At 36.3% G+C, this 23,439-nt stretch overlaps 1 protein-coding gene across 1 annotated transcript in view; it reads left to right on the forward strand.

The window, feature by feature from the left end:
• LOC150091742 (choline/ethanolamine transporter flvcr2a-like) overlaps positions 1–23,439 on the forward strand; it is a 129,228-nt gene that overhangs the window by 90,282 nt on the left and 15,507 nt on the right. Inside the window, exons 8-9 of the mRNA XM_090376798.1 lie at positions 5,655–5,765; positions 21,417–21,522. Coding sequence (XP_090232924.1) covers positions 5,655–5,765; positions 21,417–21,522 — 217 coding nt within the window. The remainder of the gene's footprint in view (positions 1–5,654; positions 5,766–21,416; positions 21,523–23,439) is intronic.

Below are 23,439 nucleotides of genomic sequence, written 5' to 3' on the forward strand. Positions count from 1 at the left end.
AATGTGGGAGTCATTGAGGTACTGTGATCATGTATATAAAGATATGGAAAATTTACAGAAAAATTTAAGGAATAAAGCACACTTCTGTGAAACAACAGTTGATTATTTGTAAAGAAAACCACTCTCTCCTAATTCCCAAAGAGGGCGCTTATAGTAGATGGTTGACCAGAGCCCATTGTGCACATCAGGAATATCCCTTGACCAGCACGAGTTCTTGGTATGTGGGACAGGTGGTCGGATAGGATTTACAAGTATCACTAAGTGTAGAATGGTAATCCCTTTAGCTCACTTAATTCATGCAGCAGCACTAATTGCCAAGCTGACTGAGCTAGCCAGGTGGGTAAAGTGCCTGCCTGGCAACCCAAAGGTCGTGGGTTCGAATCCTGCCTCGGGCTATGGATCACAGGTTAGTTGGTTTTTTTTTTTTTTTTTTAGGAGCATTAGCAACTAAGGCCATATTGCTCCGGGAATATGCAGTGGTCATTTCCTGACCTTTCCGCATCCTCCATACTTGGTGGTCACGAGCTCAAACCCTGATCTAATCAAGAAGCGTGTGCTACGCACTGCTGCTCCTGCCCACCTGGCTACAGAGGTGTCTTGGATCACAATAAAATGCAAAAACTTTGGGAGGTGCATTATGGCCACAGAAGCCAATGTGCCAACAACTAACAAATAAACTAATTGCCAGAAGTGCGAACAGTGCATACCGAGTCTCTCTTAATCCGTTTGTTATATGAAAATTTTCTTTGCCCAACCAAAACTATTTTAAGTTCGTTAAACAGAGATCTGACTGAGTAATTTAAAATTCCAAAAATGGTTATAAAGTTTTATATAGAAAATATCTTAACAAAAGACAGTAAAAATGCAAATTTAGTTAAATAACTTTAAGCATATGTATTTGAATAATGGATAAACGTGAAAAAAAAAATTACTGAATATTTCAAATTTTGAAATGTACTGCATGCAAATGTCACACATCACTGTTAATAAAGGTGCCGGTACACCGTACCATTGTGTACCATCCCAAAAAAAGCACTGCTGGCCACTGCAATTATTAGTAGTGGCAAAATAATGCAAGGAAGCAAGCTTATACAGCATCAGACAAAAAGAATAATAATAAATAAATACTGCCTATTTCATCTCCCCAATTGTTTTAATAATATAATTTGTCTAATCCTTTAATATTTGTTCAAACTACCACGATCATTTACTGTCTTTCTGAAAAAATTTTCACATGTCTGCCATATAACCATCCTTTTTCCAGTTTATTCTCTTATGCATGTCATTTGGGAAAGAGTAAGGATGTCATCAGCATCACAAATTCCTAGTTTCCAGATGCTGCAGTATACTCTTTTTTTTTTTTTTTTTTTCTTGGCAAAGGTACCCTTTTGTACCTCTGATTAGTCTTGTTTCTCTTCTCTGAATCTGCTTCAAATCCTTCGCTTTTTTGCTCAAATCATGTTAGTACACTTTCACACAATTTTGTGTGCTCGTGTGCATGTGCACAGGTACCAAATTGACATGGAATAGTATTACTTTCAAGAAGAACAAATTCTGGACATTTTTAAGTCATCATCATCATCAGCCATTTTCAATCCACTGCAGGATGAAGGCCTCTCCAGCAACTTTCCAGTTGCTTCTGTTTTGAGCACTGGACATCCATTTACTACCCACAAACTCATGAATTTCATCTATCCATCTCCACCTTTGTCTTCCAGGTTTTCTTCTAGCTCCTCTTGGATACCATTCTGTTATTTTCTTAGTCCATCTGTCATCATGTCTTCGAGCTATGTGTCCTGCCCAAGACCATTTTAGTTCTTTAGTTTTGATAAGAATGTCCTTTACTTGAGTTTGTTGCCTAATCCATGTGTTTCTCTTCTTATCTAACAGTCTTATTCCCAATATGATTCATTCCATTCTTCGCTGTGTGGTTCTCAGCTTCTCTTCCATTCTTTTGGTGAGTGCCCAAGTTTCACTTCCATAAGTCATGGTGGGGAGTATACATTGGTCCATTATTTTACGTTTCAGACAAACTGGGATATTGCTCTTCAGTATGTGACTATATTTCCTGAATGCTATCCATCCAAAATTTATTCTTCTCTTGACTTCCAGCCATTTATCATTATTACAGCTAATAACTTGTCCCAGATAAGTATATGACTCCACCTTTTCAATTACTGCTCCTTCAATCATTATTTCCCTTTCTGTGGCATACTTGTTCATCATTACTTTTGTTTTAGCCATATTCGTCTTTAGTCCAAAATCCTTACTAGCTGTGCATAACTGATTAAGATTTTCCTCTAATTCTTTGGGATCATGGCTTATGACCACAATGTCATCTGCAAATCGCAAATGGTTTAGGTACTCTCCGTTCACATTGACTCCTTTCTGCGACCAGTCTAATCTTCTGAAAGCTTCCTCAAGGGCAGCAGTAAACAGCTTCGGAGATATTGTGTCTCCTTGTCGAACTCCTTTCTCAATTTTAAATTTCCTACTGTCTTTGTCTAGTCTAATAAAGGAGGTAGCACTCTCGTATATTTTCTTCAAAATCATAATATATGGGGTATCAATGCCTTGTCTTTCCAGTGCCCGAAACATTGCCTTATGCTGTATGGAGTCAAATGCCTTTTCATAATCCACAAATGCCAGGCATAATGGTGTTTTATATTCATTTGCTTTCTCCATTAGCTGTGATATTACATGAAGGTGATCCATAGTTGAGAATCCTGTCCTAAAGCCAGCTTGCTCTTTCGGTTGATTCTCATCCAGTATTCTTTCTAATCTGTTAGTAATGACCCTTGTGAACAACTTGTAGATGTGGGATAACAAGCTAATTGGTCTATAATTTCCAATTTTTGATTTATCTCCTTTCTTATGCAGCAAAACTATGATTGCATTATTCCACTGCTTAGGCGTCACACCTTTTCTAATGCACTTTGTGAAGAGCCTTGCCAGTTTTTGTGTTATGTCTCTTCCTCCCAATTTTAACAACTCTACAGTAACTTCATCTTCCCCCGGGGCTTTCTGATTCTTCATTTTCTTCAATGCATGTTCTACCTCATCAGGAAGAATATTGGGTATGTCGTATGTGTTGCTACTTTGCAATCCATCTTCCCCACTGCTGGCATCATTCCCCTGCTCCTTGTATAATTCTCTATAGTAGTCTTCTGCTATTTGAATTATGCCTTCTCTGCTGTTTATAAGTACACCATCGCTATTCTTCAGTTTCAGTATCATTTGTCTTTCTGTATTACTGCTCATGGCTGCTGATTTAAATCCTTTGTTTTCCCTTAATGCTTGTTCTACTTTTCTTGTGTTAAATCTTCTTATGTCCTCTCTGAGTCTCTTTCTAATGGCTTTGCATAACTCAGTATACTCAATTTTCTCCCTGTCAGTGTTTTTCTTGCTTTTCATTTGTCGTCTTCGGTTCATCATGACAAGTGTTTCTTGACTAATTTTTTCTTCTTTGGATTTCTTTTTCCCTATAGGTTTCTTGGGCTTTATCACTTTCAAAAAGTTGTAATATTCCTCGTCGATATCTTGGTCCTCAGCAGTCTGCAGAAGCTCAAACTTGTTCTTAAGTTCCAGTACATACTGCTTTTTCTCCTCTTCTGTTATCTCAAAGACCTTTGTATTATTTACTCGAGTCAGTTTTTTCCTTTCCTTTCCTACATCTATATCAAGTGTACATCTTACCATTCTGTGATCACTTCCAACATTTACCTTATTCAGGACGGTGACATCATTCACAATATATCTTCTATTAGTGAGGATGAAGTCGATTTCATTAGTAGTTAATCCATTTGGACTCTTCCATGTCCACTTTCTGTTCACCCTTTTCTTGAAAAAAGTGTTCATTACTGACAGTCCTTGAGATTCTGCAAATTCCACAAGTCTTTCATTTCTTTCACCAATTCCAAAATTTCCTATAGTTCCCCTTTCTGTGCTGTTTTGTCTTTTTCCAACCTTAGCATTGAAGTCTCCCATAATAATAGTGTAGTGGGTTTTCTGCTCATCTAGAAGACTCTCAATTTCAGTGTACATTTCTTCAACCTCTTCATCATCATGGCTCGATGTTGGTGCATAAATCATTATAATCTTTAGCTTGTATCTCTTAGAAACCTTGAGTATTAGTCTTGACACTCTTGGTGATGTACTTTTGAATTCCAAAATGTTGTTTTTAAAATCTTTATGGACCAGAAACCCAATTCCACCTTCACTCCTTTCACTGTTTCCATTGGTGTACAGCAGATTTCCACTTGATAAACTTATAAGTGATTCATTTCTTCTTCTTGTTTCAGCCAAACCGATGATATTCCAATTCACATTTTCTAATTCCTTTTCCAGCTCTAATATCCTGTCTTCACCGATGAGTGTTCTTACGTTATAACAGGCCAAGTTCAGTTTCCGTGCATGGCAGCCTGGTCGTACCCAGAGATTCTTAGCACCCTCTGCTTCCACTCTAATCCTCTCGCTGCCGTAAGAGGGAGAGTGAAAGCTGCTGGGGACTGAGGGCCATTTGTTTCGTCGTGCTTTCATATTGCTGGAGGGGTTGGTCTTTTCCTCTTCATGCTGACCAGGCATCTTGAAGAGAACCACTCTACACGTTCGTTGCCACCTAAGTGACGTAACAGGGCTTACCATCGAGAAGGTGTGCACGAGTGGATTTTAGGGAGGCAGGCCAACCGGACTTCTCCTAAATCTTCTGTAACAGAGAGATATTGGATCCATCAGTGTTTTAGGCTGAGTGTCTGATAACACACAGGATACCTGTTCCCCTCTAAGCCCCTAAGACATTTTTAAGTATCCTTTCATAATTGCAAGAATTTTGATTATCCCAGCTTGCTCGTGAGTAATCAAAATTCTTAGTTGTCTAGTCAAATAAAATTGATTTCCTTTATTGGATCTGATTTTTGATCATGAGTATCATTCTGTTCCCACTAAAGACTGAGAAGTACTCGCAAGGTTGGGGTTATGTTTATCTTAGATACAATTACCATTATCCACAACTCTGCCTAAGTTTGTAATATCTTTTTAACTTGTGTAGCATCACCTGAGAAGGTGAATCCACTGTATGTTTAAAAATCTGCAAAATACTGAATAATGTACTTTGCCTAAGTGTGAACAGTCAAACAAGGTATGGAAATAAAACTTCCATTTAAACACATAACTGTTATGTGTAACAGTTATGTGTTTAGGGGTACCTTTAACCCCTAAAACTGGATGGCATTTTACACATTACAGTACTGTAGAATTGTAGGGAGATATTTCAATGCAGTTTCAACTACTGTGTTGAAATACCAACATCTTTCTACAACAAGTATCTATCATGGTAACTATAACTATATGTGTATTTGAAGTATCTATCATGTTATGTAATGTTTTAATGCATTCATTACAAAACTTGTGATAAAGGGAAAATATCTTAGATTGCATTTTCAGAAACATCTGGTTAAATTTAGACTCAGAGGGGCATTAATGAAATTTATTCCTTTGATTTTGTATCAGGGCTACCTGGGTACAAAATATTTGTATAATAAACATGCTACCACAACTTCATTTATCAAGAGTCTCATTAAGATATTGCTAATAAATATAAAAACATTACTCCAAACTGCATTCTTAACATTAATAAAAGCAACTTTATTTTTCAGAGAAACTACTCTCGTAGTCTATGTAATGTCAGCAGTTTTTATGGCAGCTTTTACATTTATTCTGCACATGAATAAGTTATGGTTGGTGTACTTAATATCTTTTTGGTTAGGGTAAGTTTCTCTTTATTTCTTCAAATCACAAAATGTTTTATAGTCTTGTAGAAGTAATTAAACTGTATGCACTGTAGTCATTTTTATTTTAACATATAAATATTATTTGGTAAACATATAAATTATGCTTGAAAATATAAACATTCCTATTAATATATTGTAGAAAGATTTTCACCATCTGTTCTTAACCTTTAAATTCTGCCCTGAGGGATAAGTGGCAAATAGTTTCTACATTTTGTAAACTTTACACAGTAAACCCTCAGTTTTACAAATGAAAAAAATTTGACTGGAACCACAGTGAGATGGGGAAAACCAGAAACTTGTGAGTCACGCAGGTGCCTGCAAGCATCCCAATCTGTTTATGAACATGTTTGCCATCATATCATTATGTGTTTGTCTCTGCCCTGTTTCTTTATTATAACCTAACAGTGTATCCTCATTTTTGTCAGTTTAGATTTATCATTATAAAGGCTGTTAACCCTGTGATACAGTCACAAAGGAACTGGATGAAAAAATAATTTTGACCTCATATACTTATTAGATTTCAGAAAAACATTGATACCATTGCACATAAAAAATTGCTATATGAATTGGAGCAGTGTGGCATTAAGAGCAAGTCACTTTTATAGACAAAAGAATGATTGAGTGGGAGAAGACACTGGTTATTAACAGACACTGTTTTTCTTGGACAAATGTTATTAGTGGTGTCCCCTATGGTTTGATGTTGGGCCCATTATTATGTTCGGTATTTATTAATGATATTGATGAAGCTATATCAAGCTTAATATTTAAGTTTGCAGATGATACAAAGGTTAGCAGAATTGTTAATGACAGTAAGCAGGTAATGCAACAGTAATCAGGTAATGCTATGCAACAAGATTTAGACAAAACAAATTAGGCAAATAGGCTAGTAGCTGAGAAGTGCACGGCGGTCCGATGTCTTCGTCACCCTAAAATCGCTGGGTGTTCGAAGAGAAGCCCCCAGAAACGAGGGCGAATAAAGCAGATACTGACCGATAAGAGAAGTAATGGAAACGTATGACGAAAAATACGTGTGGGCTGATCGATATCGATGATGGCTAATCGGCTCTTGTAAAGTGCAGCGTACCTGTGAACCCCTGCCATGTGTTACACCTCTCCTCTATGCCTCTCGTTCCGTTCGCGAAGTAGTGCCCGTTGGTCTACACAGCAGATCCAGTCGCCTGTTTCGGCCGAAGTGCTGATCGGGCGGCGTTCTGGATTCGAATTTCTATTTATTGAGTTTGCTGCCTATGCGCCCGAGCGCCGAGATTTCTTTCGAAGTCGAAGCATTCTTCCGCACCACGAGTTGGAGAGCGGAGCGGGGTCGAGGCGAACTGCTCCTCATTGTGAGGCCTTATTTAAGACACGGTATGCCGAGTGTGTACCGTGGTGTGCCGGACTTGGCGCACCTCGACTGCGAGTGGCAGTTGAAGTTTAATATTCTCCACTACCTGGACTGTAGCACCACATTCAGAGTATTGGAGAATAAAAAACAACCTGTTGGTTACTGTGCAGTCAGATATGAAGTTCTTTGAGCAGTGCAGACAGGCTGCCAGGACAACTTATGGGGTTTTCTCGATGATATACAGGAATTTTGCTAGCAGGGATAAGGAGGTGATCATTGTATAAGACAATGGTTAGGCTACATTGTGAGTTCTGCATATAGGTCTGGGAGTATCCTTTTAGGAAGGATATGGATCTGCTGAAATGGGAAGACAACAAAATTAGTGAGGAGAACAGAAGGATGCTGTTACCAAAAAAGGCTTCGTTTCTGCAAATTGTAGTGTCTGGAGACTAGGCACCTGCGAGGAGATCAAATCAAGGTGTTTGAGGCTTTAAATTGATCAGGTAAGCTAAAGATGCTGATGGCATCCTTACTCTTTCTTAGATGACACACATAAGGGTGCATAAATTTAAACTGGGGTATGACAGTTGCAGGATAGATGGGCAGAAATTTACTTTTAGCTGGTGGAAATTGGCTTTGGTAAAAAAAGAGTTCCATCTGATGTTGTGTTAGTGGGTAATTTGAATAAATTTAAGTAAAAATGGGAAGACAATAAAATTAGTGAGGAGAACAGAAGGATGCTGTTAGAAACATTACATAAAAAAAACTGTGTGACAGTAATAATTATTCTTATAATGATATATATCCATTGTAACATTATAGTTATAACAATGCTGAGTACCTTATAGTTGCCACACTTTGCTTTCCTCGCTACAAATCTTCACTTAACTATCATTCTCCAACTCCACTAATCACTTGCAATTCTTTTACTTCCTTTCTTTGAAACTCTGCTTTCTCCAGTCTAACTTTCCTAACAGTGAGGATTATTATTAGCCATATGGTACAAGGAAGCCCAAGGCTTATGCTGCACCAGCCAAAAAAATTTGAGTTACCCTGAGAGAGAGAGAGAGTCAGAAGTAGTAGAGAATCACCAAAAAAAGAAGAATGATGATAGCCAGCTCAGGACCCTGGGTGTGCTAAGCCCATACTTTCCAGATTTCTTGACAATTTTAATGTTCAGTTTTTTAATTACATGGACCCAGCTGGTGAAGATTCTGCAGGTATTGCTATTACTAAAGACCTCACAGAGCTGTTTGTTTATTACCAGAATACTAGACAATCCTAACCACACAGCCAACACTCTTGATCTTTTTCTCATTTAAAACTTCATTGACAAAACTCCATGACCTGCTCTGGCAGCCCATCTGCACTGCTCAGAGAACTTCATATCTGACTACACAATTACCCCAGGTCTTTTTCATTCTCCATCTCCCTGAGTGTAGTACCACAGAAGGCAATAATAGGGTCAATAATCGGACAGCTCTGCCAAGATTTGTATTAAACGTACAAAATAACAATATTTCTCACGAGGTGAAAAAGAACTTTGTAATACATATTAGCATTAGCATTAGTAGAGGCATTTGATGCAAGAAAGCAAGCTTATGCAGCATCAGCCAAAAAAAAAAAAAAAAAACCACTTCCACTTCACCCCTCTGTTCGTTCAAAATATCTGTCCAGTTGAGCCTTAAACTTATTTAGGCTATCAACCTCCACTACAAGGGATGGAAGTCTGTTCCACCAACCAACCACCCGCTGGCCAAAGGCAAATTTCCGCACTGCGTCTATCCTACATCTATCTTTCCTCAATTTGAATTTATGCCCTCTCAGGTGATTTTTCTCTGAGCTAGAGGAAGAATCCCATCAGCATTGAGCATGCTCAAACCATATTAACCAAATTTTATAATAAAGAAATATATTTACATAGAAAAGCCTCTCCTTTCGCAGGGGAATGGTATGTGCTTCATATAAACCAGTACTTTGTATAAAACGAGTTTGTATTAACGAGATTTTACTGTATTTAAAAATGTAGACTTATTTAGTATTTTAGAAATATATACAGTGTACTCTGCTTATTGTGATCATGAATATAATGTTAATGTTAATCACTTTTATTAAGTAATGATCCCATGTGTGTAAACTAACCTTGATTTATTCAAAGTAACTTCCTCCCGCATCCACACACTACATGCAATGATCTCAAAGCAAACGAAGCAACTGGTGGAAGGCTACGAAAATAAACATTTTCGGGTGGTGCTTGTGAGGTTTGGGAACAAAAAAAAAAAAAAAAAGTTGCATGGGGCTAAGTATGGTGAATAGGGTGGGTGTAACAGTACACAGACTTTTTTTTGCTAGCCAAAAACTCCCAAAAAAATGAGAGCCTTGTGGCCTGGTGTGTTGTTGTGCAAGAGGAACCAACTGCAACCTTCTCCATACTGAGACCACACATGATAGATTCTCTCCAAAAGACATTTCAAATCTCCTGATAGTAGGCAGCAGTAACACTTTGGCAATTGAACATGAACTCCTTGTGCATGTTCCTTGCTATCGTAGAAAGTGATAAGCATGGTTTTGATTTTTTGACTTTGGGAGAGTTTTCCGACTTCCACTCTGCACTTTTCGCTTTGTTGCGGGGGTTGTACTGAAAACATCATGTCTCATCACCTGTAATGATCAAATTCAGAAAGTTGGATTTGCTTTTAGCAGCCTCTGAGCTCTCTGCGGTGTTCAATTCATACTTGTCACTGACACTCTATTAACGAATGTGGAATAAACTGCACCTAGACCTTTGTCTTCAAATCCTGGATTGTTATTTGTTGAATGGTTTCTTTATTAACAGACAATTCTTCTGAAATTGTTCGGCCCATTGCACATTGGTAATGATTTTCCGCACCTTTTCAATCAACTCTGGCATTCGAACTGTTTTTTATGGATGGAGATGTTTGTCTTCCAGTGATTCTCTCCACAGGCGAAATGTTTATGCTATTCGAACACACATGCATGAGACAGTTCTCTCCATACACCTGCATCCATCGTTAATAAATGTGGAACAAACTGTACTCAGACCTTCGTTGTCTTCAAATCCTGGGTTATTATTCTTCGAGCAGTTCCCTTATTAACTGACAGTTTTTCTGAAATCATTTGGAGCATTGCACATTGGTAATGGTTTCCCTGCACTTTTTCAATCAACTCTGGCATTCGAGCTGTATATTATGGGTGTGGATGTTCATCTACCAGTGATTCTCTTCCATAGGCAAAATGTTTATGCTACTCGAACACATGTGCATGAAACAGTTCTCTCCATACATCTGCTTCATCATTTGAAACATTTCCATGGCATTTTTGCCCAGTCAAATACAAAACTTGGTGTTTGCTCTTTGTTCTGTTGGTGCTCCACAACACAGACACAGAAAGATGTGCAGTTCAGCTCATATGTTCTGAAATGGCATCAGTTTTTGCTGATCTTGACTCGGAAAAATCATTCTCATTTTATGTTTACTTCGAGTAGATGGCAGAACCAGCACTCATTTCATAACATTAGTCTTGTTTTCCAATTGCCACACTGTGTATATTAATACACAGGAAAAATGATGCAGTAGAAGTAATTATGTAACATCCTGATTTGTTCTTGAACTCAGACATATTGAGTTAATGCTATTGCCTTGTATAATTCATATCAAGGGTTTAGTGCAGGGGTCCCCAACCTTTTTCATCGGAGGGCCACATAGAAAATTCATAACAAATGGCAGGCCGGAGTCGGTGCAATTTTGATGACTAAAAACACTGTAAACCAAAAAACGCAATTTTAGCGACTTCACCAGGTCAAACGGGGTGTACAAGATAGAAAAACTATAAAAAATTATAAACAAGGAATATTTATTGTAAATAAAGACTTAGTCATATTAAAAATCACAATTTTTATTATTATAATCACATTTGATATTACAGAAATAGCAAATCAATGAGATGTTTGTAGCTGTTTTGATTTAGCAGTAATTGAAATGTTAGGTTTAATAGTAGAAGTTCCCAATCTGAAAAAGTCTTGCAAATGTTCATCTGTCATTCTTGATCGATGTTTGGATTTTATAAATTTCATTTTTGAATATGTTTGTTCACATAGGTAAGTGCTACCAAAAATAAAAATTATTCTTCTTGCTAATTTTTTTAATTCTGGAAATTCGTTTTCTGTCAAAGTTTTATAAAAGTTAATGTTTTCAGGTTATCGTTACTTTGAAGATCTATGATTTCTAATTGTAGATCTTTATCTATTTGTGGAACATTTACATCAAATGGATTCTGAAATAATGTAAATAATTTTCTATTGTTTTCGAAATCAACAAATGCGTCCATCAATAATTCAAGATTTCGGACAAAATTGTTGGTAGAAAAATCACAATTGGGCATATTATTATATAAACTTTCACAACACAAAAAATGGGAAAAATTATTTTGTTCAATTTGATTTTTAAATAATTCTAATTTTGTCTGAAATGCTTTAATATTGTAGAACAAGTCATTTACAAGTAGATCGGGCACCTCCGTAGCCAGGTGGGAAGGAGCAGCAGTGCATAGCACGTGCTTCTTGATTAGACCGGGGTTTCAGCCCGTCACCACCAAATACGGAGGATGCGGAAAGGTCAGGGATTGACCACCGCATATTCCCGGAGCAATATGGCCTTAGTTGCTAATTCCCCTAAAAACCAAATAACAAACAAACAAACAAACAAGTAGATTGTGACTTGGAAGTTTTTTATTCAATGTATTCAAATGTTCACAAATATCTGTTAAAAATGCAAGTTCCCATAACCATTTAGAGTGTTAATTCTAGGACCGGTTTTAATTTTTCGTTCATGAATATGTCTATTTCGGTTCTGAGTTGAAAAAATCTTTTTAACACATTACCGCGACTCAACCATCGCACCTCTGTATGATACAACAAATCACCATATTCACTTTCGATTTCCTCCAAGAAAAATTTAAACTGACGATGGTTCAGGCCATTTTTGCATATAAAATTCACGATGCTAATTATAGTCGACATGATTGAGTTCGAAGACAAAAATTTACACACAACGATTTCTGGTGAATAACACAATGAAATTGCATAGGTCTTTCGTTGTTTTTGGAATCAACATATTTATTAACATGGCCGATGAAACCAATATTTTTTCCAATCATATTCTTTGCACCATCAGTCGTAATTGCTGTCAACAATTCCCAATCAAGCTGCAGGTCTTCAAACACTTTTTGATACACTATAAAATATGTTTTCACCAGAGATTCTATTCTTCAAGCTTTCAAATGCAGCCAGTTCTTCTGTGACTTCAAAATTTTGATTTATACTGCATATGCAAATGAGTAACTGTGTTGTGTTGGTAATATCTTCACTTTCATCAATTGCAATCGAAAAATTTATAAAATCTGTAACTTTTTGTTTCAGCTGATCTTTAACATTAGCAGACAAGTCTTCAATTCTTCTTGCTAAAGTTGACGCTGATAAACTTATAGCAGCGAAGTGCTTAACTTGATCAGGGCATATATCTTCTGCAATTGATAGACACACTCTTTTCACACACACGCCATCAGTAAAAGCCCTCCCTTCTTCAGCAGTGATTTGAGATGCTCGCAAACTAGCTCTAATTAAATTTAAATTCTGATTAGTGAAACATGTCATCTGTTGTTGTTGCCTCTTGAAATCGAAGCTCAGCTCTTGTAATTTCTTCTTTTGCAACTCTCCTTGAAGTTTATCGTAAGTTGAGGCAGGTTTTGTCGTATAATGCCATTTCAAATTATATTCTTTCAACACAGAAACTGCTTCCTTACATATAAGGCAGGTACATCGGTTATTGTCCCTTATAAAAAAATAATTAATCGACCAAAGTTCATTGAAGACACAACATTCGGAATCAATTTTTCTTTTCCTTGACATCTTGATTCGCTAAAATTAAAATTAAAAATTCAAAGTTAAATAAAATTAAAAATAATATGCATTTATACAAATAGCACTAATAAATTGTTGTGCGTGATAATCGGTGCAGCAATTACATGCACAGCAATTTATCATGCACAACAACTTTCTCCTGGTCAGCTATTCTCATTCAGATGAGAATAGCTAACCAGGAGAAAGGTTAATATGCGTACTCGTCTTTACATTGCAAACTGCAAAGAATGCATTGCATACAATTCTTTCACTAATACTTACTTGATTAATATTTAGATTAGTGTTTAGCAATTGTTTTAACAGGTGCTTATTTTAACTTTACTATTTCACTTTTTGACAACTCGTGTTTGCCGGAAATACTCAAGGCTATAAACTTATAGCCTTGGGCACTCGCACTGTTGGGATTTCTGACATCGCAAGAAACAAAATTATATTTGGACGCATTTACATTATATTTTGATTAAAAATATCCTTATATACGATATGTAGCAACCAAAAAAGATTTCTATAGAATAAATTTCACAAAGCAGATGAAATAGTCTTTCGGGCTGGATGAAATCATCTGGCGGGCTGGATCCCCAACCCACGGGCCGTGGGTTGGGGATCCCTGGTTTAGTGTCAAACAGCATTCACTACAAAATGATTTTGTAGTTAACTTTGTTTGACACTAAATCCTCAATATATCATTGTTAGTGTCATTAATTACTCTTGGGAATTTTTTTTTTTTCTTGTGCAGAATAAGCCTCTGGCTTCCTTGCACCATATGGCTATTAATAATAATAATAATAATAATAATAATACTCTGTAAAAGAAAGCACTGTATCTGTACTTCCACCAGTCTGTTTTACAGTAGTGCATTGACCCTTTAATTCTTGATTTTAATCAAGAATTAAAGGGTCAATGGTTTGTATGGATTTCCAGAAACATTGACAGTTTCATTTTTACTGATGAAATTCTCAAAGAAATAGTGGATGGTCAAAGTATTTCATATTGTTTGATTTCATTTGTCCATTTCCACCTTTTTTTATCTAATGTTTCCATTCTGCATCAATAAATGAACAATGCTGAATAATTGCATTCTTTGTTCGGTTATTGTTATCAATTAACATGATTGCTACTAGTAATATCTGTGACCTTTATGAACTGGATGCAAAAATTACAGGATTAAGTCAATCTGGATTGGGGAGGCACAGCTTTCTTCTCACTGTGGCTGAATTAGTCAGCCACTGGCAGAGGTTGCTTGACAAAAATAACTGATTTTTCATCCAAGTTGATTAAAAACCTCTTCGTGCATGCACGAAGTTAATGTGAACACACAGTTAATGTGATAAGCAGTATCCCAAAGAGAACACAATAAATCCACTGTATTTTTAAAATATACAAGGAATGTTGAAAGAATTATGCAGCATAATGATAACATGAAAATGGAAATCAGTTTAATGCACAAAGGAAAATTGTTATTGTTAAATTTTTTGGGGAAGGAGATCTAATTATGGGTAATTATATCCTCTTCCTCCAAAAAATTGTTAAACGTAACAATTTTCCTTCGTGTATTAAACTGGTTCCCATTTTCATATCATTATGCTGACCCTTGATTGCTGCATAATTCTTTCAACATTCCTTGTACACCATCCAGACACATTTCCTATTGGTAAATATCATATCCCAATGGTTAATATATAACAGTAGACATCTCAAGCTGACAACCACAAAATTGCCAGTTTCTAAAAATTTTACTTAGAAAACTTTTAATACCAATCTACTTTCGGCCAGAATCATTAAGTGGATGGGGCAGAACTCACAAATGTGAATTTATAACTTCAGTGAATGAAATTATGCATCAAAATGATTGACAAGCAAGTTGTGTAAAACTAGGCAGTTATCACTACCCAGTTGCATATCTAGTTGGGTTTCCTAGTATTAAAAAAAAAAAAAAAAAAAATTGTTTCACCAACATAGCATGTAAGTTGTAAGTGAATTCAGCAAATTTTCTGCACTAAAACTAACAGAACAGATATTTGGATAGCTTCAGAAGGTAACAAAAAATAAAAATTACCTGTTTTACCAACATATAAAAAAATATTTGAAATGTGCTGATTTTCCAACTCATTCTCTTAACTGCTAAAATAGCATCTGACAAACTTTTTATACATACACATATGTGACATAGATATTTTAGTTTTATGTTAAATACAGTAGAACCTATTTATTAGGCCAGCAACTAAGATGTTTCTTTTACCCAAAGACATCTGAAGACTGGAGCACTAAGATTGAGAATAGATCTCTTGGACCAGCCCTAAATTATCTTCCCCTTCCATCTTGGGATAGGGATATCATCAATAGGTTAGCAAAAAAAAAAAAAAAAGTTAATTTTCATTTTAAAGGGTATATATGAACCTAAAACAAATATTTGACTTCCCTCCTCCCATCATCCAACAAATGAGAGAAAAATGTTTACAGGCTTGACTGTAGTTATTACATGGGGCAAACATTTCAGAAGTTACATATTCAGAATGATGTTCATTATTCTGAATTTGTAAATTCCAAATATAATTCAAATTGCTGATGCTATCGAGGCAGTGTTAGGTGGTTCGGAAAACTGCTAGATTGGGGAGGCGGGGGGATACATGGATTAATAGATTAACAGTAGCCGCTGGCAGAGGTGAAAGTGATTCTTGCACAGCTTCTATTGGAATGAGCAGCAGCCTGGAAAACAAGATGCAGGGGATTTCAGAGACTGCTGGGAGTCATTGTGGTATAAGTAAACACAGGTGTTGGTTTAGGGTAGCTAAGAATAGGAACAGGTGTATGTATACTAGCATGTACACCAGTGCTAGGAGTTTAGTAAGTAACTTTGATGAATTTGAGGTGTTGGTCAAAACATCAAAGGCTGATATTGTTGGGATATCAGAGATGTGGTGTCACACAGATATAAGTAATGCAGAACTGGAATTTGGGGAGTACAATGTGTACAGGAAGGATAGACAGGATAGGATGGGAGCAGGGGTTATGCTATTAGTTAAGAAACACAAAATCCAAGGAGGTACAGCCAGTCGACATCGCTGGACAGTGCAGTGTCGAGTCAGTTTGGTGTGACATAAACACTAGGAAATCAAAATTGAGTGTGTTATAGGCCTAATAACTCTGATGAGTATAATAAACTGTACAGGGAAATAGAGTGGATGAGTAAATCAGAGAGTCATATAATGGGGGATTTTAATTTCCCGGATACTGACTGGAATTTGTGGGTTGGTCACTCACACACTAGCAAGGCTTTTGTGGATTTATTGGATGATTGTTTTCTACATTAGCATGTTCAGGAGGCAACTAGAGGGAGTAATACTCTTGATCTGATTATCAGTAGTGATTCTTCATGCATTAAGAATCTGCAGATAAATGATCACAGTGTGCTGAAGTGGGATTTACTCAAAGAGGTAACTACCATCAAGGGTAAAGGGAAGGGTTTTTGCTTTTGTAAAGGCGACTATGGAGGTTTGAGACATCATTTAAATTCTGTGGTGGGACGAACTGATGAAGTTACCAACAGCAAACTCGAAATGGGAAGCATTCTTTGGAAGCTACTAGGCTTTACATACCAACTAAGAAATATTGTTCAAGGTTTAGGCCTAAATGGATGTCAGATGAACTAATGAGACATGTGGCACAGAAGAAAAATGTATGGGATACATATAAATTAATGGGTGACACAGAAGCCTATGATAGATATAAGCTGGTCTGTAACCAAGTCACAAAGGAGGTTAGGCAAGCAAAGGCAGATTATGAGAAATCTTTGACAAAGGATGCAAAGAAAAACAGCAAAGAATTCTTTATCTATGTAAACTCCAGAAGGAAAGGGATGAATCAGATTGGTCCACTTGATATTTAAGGTTCAACTGTTGATAATCCTGCTTGGGTAGCTAACAAACTAAATGAGTATTTTGCATCTACATTCACACATGAGTTATTCAGGGAGGGGAATGCCAGAGGTGAACTAAACTCTGGCAGGAGCTAGATGATTTTGTAATAACAGAGGAAAGTGGAGGAGAAATTGTTGAAGATAAACATAAGAAAGGCACCTGGGGTGGATGTGATCTATCCAGATATTAAAGGAGGCAGCAAAGGAAGTAACTTAAAACCCTTAGCCATAATTACGAGAGCTTCCTTAGACTTAGTGGATGTACCAATGGACTGGAGACGTGCAAATGTGACCCCAATTCACAAAGGAGGATTGAAGGGCAGCACAAGTAATTATAGACCTGTTAGTTTAACTTCTGTTCAAGGGAAATTACAGGAGGCACTGTTTAAAGAAGCACTGCAGGATCATTTAGACAAGACTTCGGTTATAGCTTGGACACAGCATGGTTTTGTTAAGGGGAAGTCTTGCCTGATCAATTTGATTGGATACTATGATGCAGTCACAAAAGAACTGGATGCAGGGAATAACTTTGATATTATATATTGGATCTTAGAAAGGCTTTTGATACTGTTGCACATGGAAGACTGCTGCACAAATTGGAGCAGTGTGGCATTGGAGGCAAATTGTTGCTATGGATAAAGGGATGGTTGAGTGGGAGAAGACAGAGAGTGGTAATCAATGGACACTGCTCATCGTGGACTAATGTTATTAGTGGAGTCCCTCAGGGTTCAGTGTTGGGTCCATTGTTGTTTTTATTTATAAATGATATTGATGATGGTATATCAGGCTTAATGTCCAAGTTTGTAGATGATACGAAGGTTGGCAGAGTTGTTAATGACAGTATGCTGCTGCAACAGGATCTAGAAAAGTTGAGCAGATGACTGAGAGATGGCAAATGAAATTTAACATTGATAAATGTACATATGGTAAGTAGTAACCCCAGAGTAACGTATCAACTGTGTGGTACTACACTGACAGTGGTAGAGAATGAAAAGGACCTAGCGGTAATTGTGCAGGTAGATATGAAGTTTTCTGAGCAGTGCAGACAGTCTGCAAGAGTAGCTCATCATGACTTGTCAATGATATACAGGAATTTTTCTAGCAGGGATAAGGAGGTGATTATCCCCTTGTATAAGGTAATGGTCAGGCCACACCTTGAGTACTGTATACAGGTCTGGAGACATAATTTTAAGAAGGATGTAGAGCTGTTGGAATGAGTACAGAGAAGGGCAACAAGATTAGTGAACGGAACAAAGGGGTGCTCTCATGAAGAAAGGCTTAAGTTTTGCAAATTACAGTGTTTTGGAGTTTAGGCACCTGCAGGGTGATCTGATTGAGGTGTATAAAGCCTTAAATGGTTTGAGCATACTCAATGCTGATGGGATTCTTCCTCTTGCTCAGAATAATCACCTGAGAGGGCATAAATTCAAATTAAGGAAAGACAGTTGTAGGATAGATGTGTGGAAGTTTGCCTTTAGCCAGCGGGTAGTTGATTGATTGGTGTTACAGACTTCCATCTTTTGTCGTGGAAGCTGATAGTCTAAATAAATTAAAGGTGAGCTGGACAGGTATTCGGAACGAATGGAGGGGTGAAATCAGAGCTTTTTTTTTTTTTTTGTGCTGATGCTGTATAAGCTTGCTTTCTTGCACCGTGTACCTATGCTAATGCTAAAAGCAATGTTGCACATTACACCATCTCTGAGGACCACACTTTCCTCATCTCAGATACCAATGTACTGAATGTTGCACGCCAGAAAAAGTGGAGGGTCTTTCTTGAAACATTTCCCATAATGAAAGAATTACCAAAAAACAGTTAACAGAAACATTGATGGGGTCACCATTCCCCCGCTCCTGGATAACTCTCTTCCATTGTGACCATGACGGATCCGTCAACTGATGCCAAGCCACCCTACAAGAATTGCAAGTTAACTCTACACGTAGCAGTAGTTCAGAAAACGATCAGTCTACCAGTGTAGCACAGAAAACAGTTTCATGTGACAGCCAGAAACAATGTCACAGCTGGAGAGGAGAATGTGCCACATAATCCATCCCCACCCTCGACAGTGTTCAGTGCAGTTTGCAGCAAAGAAGAACCAGTTGATCACTAGAGCCTCCTGAGCATTTAGTCAAGAACACAACCTCTGATCTCCTGACCTTTATTTTTTTAAAGCTATTTATCCCAGAGAAAAAAGGAACCATTTTGTTGCAAAATACTTGCAGTACTGTAATATACAGTTGTCAACTGAATTATTATTTGAATTATCTTCAAGAAATGCACTGTAGCATGTTTCATTATTCAATTAAAGAAATTATTACTTTCTTTAATTTAAGAATTTATTTGAACAAATAGTGATTCTTTTAAAGTACTTTTTGAGCAGTATTCCTCAAAATGATGATTTGGTATGTTGAAATGATTCACATTGCTCCAAGGAGGATTTTACTGTATGGCCACTCCCCGGCTTATGTAATACGGAAATTCGACTTTACGCAAGTTTTTGCCAGCCAGCCGATGCAAACTTAAAAAATCCGTGGAAACGTATTTTGCATCCCATAGGAATAAATGGAAGTATTGTGAAAATATCGTAATGTGAACCTAATAACACTGGTGGGTTTTTTGTTTTTTTTTTTGGTAATTTGTTCTAAGACCTCGGAAGTTGAAAATTTTGCTATATAGCTAAGCTATTTATTTCTCTAAAAGATCATTTTATAATAGAAATTGCACTACACTTTCATCATTATCATGTGTTCCATTATAAGAATCAATTTTGAAGACTTTTGTGATATTTTTCTAAAACACATTTCTAGAGGTCACTGCCATAAAACAATAAAAACAATTTGCACTTTTCAGTTTATTGGGCTTTTCTGTTAGCGCAATCCATTATAAATGGGTAGTAATCTTATTGCATTTGTGATAATGCTGATAACTGGAATTCTGTGGGTTTTTACGTTATGGTATTATGGTGAAATGAGTTCCCCTTCACTGAAATCTTCAATAATATAAAAAACATAAACAAATTTTAAGAATATTCTCTTCATTCCTATTTACTTATTAAATGGTGGAGAGAAAGGGACCAACGGAAAGTGCAAGTGGTGGCAGTGCTAGGAAACAAAACAGAATTTATTTAGAAATGAAGATGATTGATTAAGAAGTAACGAGAGTCTGCTGTATATATATGTTGAAGCAGGACCAAATTTGTCATATTGCACGGAATTAGGTCTCGCTCCTTCAACAGCGAATACTATTTTAAGGGACAGTGCACGTATAAAAACATGTTAAAGGATCTACACATTTAAGATCAACAGTGATCACAAAACAGTGTTCAGGTGCTATATCGAAAATGGGAAAGCTATTAATAATATGGATTGAAAATCAGATTCAGAAGCAAGTGCCCCTTGAGTCCATTGGCCATTCAAGCAAAAGCAACAAGTATTTATGAAGATATTAAGGATGAGTACGGTGAACCCCAAGCCAAGTTCATGGCAAGCAATGAGTGGTTTAATAGATTCAAGCATCGTGCTGGTTTCCAAAAAATTAAAGTATGTGGTGAAGTTGCCAATGCCGATTCTGCAGCTGTGGAGAAATTTTGTGATGTGTTGGAAAAACCCCTTCTAAATTTCCACAGCCCTCATCTGATAAGCATGCCGCTGCGGCACGCTTATCAGCTGAAGAGTTAATTCTGGCAACAATGGTCGAAAGGTAAAACTTGCTGTGTTATGCCTGTCTCATCTCTTTTTGTAATTTTATAATTTTGAAATTTTTGTAATTTTGTACACTTTGTAATTTTTCCTGCGCACGAGATAAAAAAAAATTGAATAAATAATTCTATTTACATGTTCGTCGAACATTTCTTTTTTGCTTCAATCAAATCTGCGAGTGCTGCATAAGCATTTAGGGAAATTCCGACTTACGTAGAGTTCCATGGAACACAACCCTTACTAAAGTCGGGGAGTGGCTGTATTTAGCTTATCTAGCATAAAATTAATTTTAAAAAATGGTATTTTCCTATTGGCATATGTATGACATTTTGGTATTAATTAATTAATTAATTTTTTTGTGACATTTCCTTGTGTTTTAACTCTTCTATTCTTATGACTAATTATGCCTATAGCTAAGCATAAGAATAATCTGGCGCAGATTATTGAGTTATGTGCTTAATTTTATTTACCCTACAAGATGATGCTTCCTAGTGTATAACATTATGTTGAGTTGTCAGGTTGGTCTGGCATGTCTCTGACTGGAAAAGCACAGTTTTTTTTTTTTTTTTTTTCCCCCCTAAATACTTTTCTTCCAAAAAGGACAACATTACTTAAACTGTTATAAAAATTAATTATTTCCATATAATGATGCTTGAGATTGCTGCATGTAATATATAATATCTCAGCATATAATATGCTGAGATTAGGATTTAATGAAGTGCTTATTTTTAATAGGTTTTTCATGACTGGGTATATTCCTTTAGGATTTGAATATAGTTCTGAAATAACATATCCTGTTAATGAGGGTTTAACTGGAGGGCTTTTAAATGCATCTGCACAAGTGAGTTCAGGTGTTTTATTTATATTTATATGATTTATTAATACTGTATTTATTTGATTCACTATTTTTAAAAATTTTCATTGGAAACGTCTCCTTTCAATTTTTTAATTGTTTTCTTCTAATTTTTATATGTATTATTGTAAATGAAAGTTAATCAACATTAATTTGAATTGTTATTTCTGAATTATAAAATCTTGTCAAATAAGCTTTCAAATTAATTATGAAGTCTGAGCTGAAATTTTGATATTGTATCTACATTCACAAATTGCAACAGCATTTAAGCTTATTCTACTAATAGCTCATAAGCATGATTAAGAACAAAAAGACTAAATTAATCTACTGAGAAGAATCTCACCAAAACATGTATATTCAAATCTTGATTACTTTTTCCATGCTTTAGGTGTAACTAATCTTTTAATCTGCAGCTTTAATAATGCAACAAAATACATCTACTATACCTGACTGTTTGTTTACTTCGTTGCATCCTGCCATTGTAATCAGAATATTTACTGATTTTACTTCATTAAAAGTTGATGGGCTGCTTAAAAGAATAACTAATAACCTGATTGATTTTTCTCCCACACACCATTAACATTTACTGGTTTATGTAAACTCTCTATCTCTCTCTCATATACAAATGTTTATAAATACAGTACAGTTGAGTACAAATATAACAAGGCCTTGGCTACAGGTAATATATTTTAACAGAAAAATTTCCCATTGGTCATACATATGGCAATTGCAAGCTTCACTGAAAAAAAGAACAAAAATGAAGGACTTCGTTTCTGCAATTAATGATCAATTCACATTTTCCTAAGAAAATGAGATAGGCAGAGAAAGGCACCTGATAAACCCGCTTGAACCAGCAAAACATTTGAAAACACTGTGGAAGACTTTTCCAAGAGTTGAATCCCAATTGTCAATTTCAAGACAAATGAGCTGCATAATTTTACTCTCATTGGGTACTGCTATCCTGACTAGCCACTACCACTGTTCAAACTGTATGTAATATTAATATTGAAATAGTGTAACTGTGCGTTTTTATTTATTTAAAAATTATGATTTGACAAACCTTTATGTTTAACTTAATGCTGCAGCTTTTATCACCACAAGCACTGGGAAAGTATGACACCTTTTGGCCATGAATCATATGACTATGAGGAATAGTGACACAATGTGTGTATTGCTTCCTGTTATTGCAAAGATCTAATAAACAGTATATAGCTCTTACACAGGAATGATCTATATATATATATATATATATATATATATATATATATATATATATATACACACACACACACACACACACACACACAGTGCTTTTTTTGTGACGGTACGGCGTACCGGCACCTTTATTAACAGTGATGTGTGACATTTGGATGCAATGCACTTCGAAATTTATAATATTCCGTAAACTTTTTTCACACGTTTACCTGCTATTCAAATAAGCTTAAAATGATTTAACTAAATTTGTATTTTTTACTGTCTATTGTTAAGATATTTTCTATATAAAACTGTATAACCATTTTTATAATTCTAAATTACTCAGTCGGACCTCTGTTTAATTATTTTGAATTCCCCTTGGAAGTTACATTTAAAATAGTTTCGGTTGAGGGAAAAAATTTTCATGTAGCGAATGGATTAGGAGAGAATTAACTTGGTATGGCCTGTTTGCATTTCTGGCCTTCAGGCAATTAGTGCTGCTGTGCGAATTAAGAGAGCTGAAGTGATTAGTATTGTATAACTTAGCGGTACCTGGTAAAACCTATCTGACCACCTGTCCCACATACGGAGAAGTCGCGCTGGTCAAGAGTGAGCAGATCAAGGGGTATTCCCAGTGGGCTCTGGCCCACCTACTGCTGTGGTGCCCAACCTTTTCCAGTACCGGGGCCATATTCAAAAAAATTAGTTTCT

Source organism: Mastigoproctus giganteus, chromosome 1 (genome assembly GCF_048544385.1).
Source record: "Mastigoproctus giganteus isolate SK-2022 chromosome 1, ASM4854438v1, whole genome shotgun sequence".
NCBI classification, from domain to species: Eukaryota; Metazoa; Arthropoda; class Arachnida; order Uropygi; family Thelyphonidae; genus Mastigoproctus; species Mastigoproctus giganteus.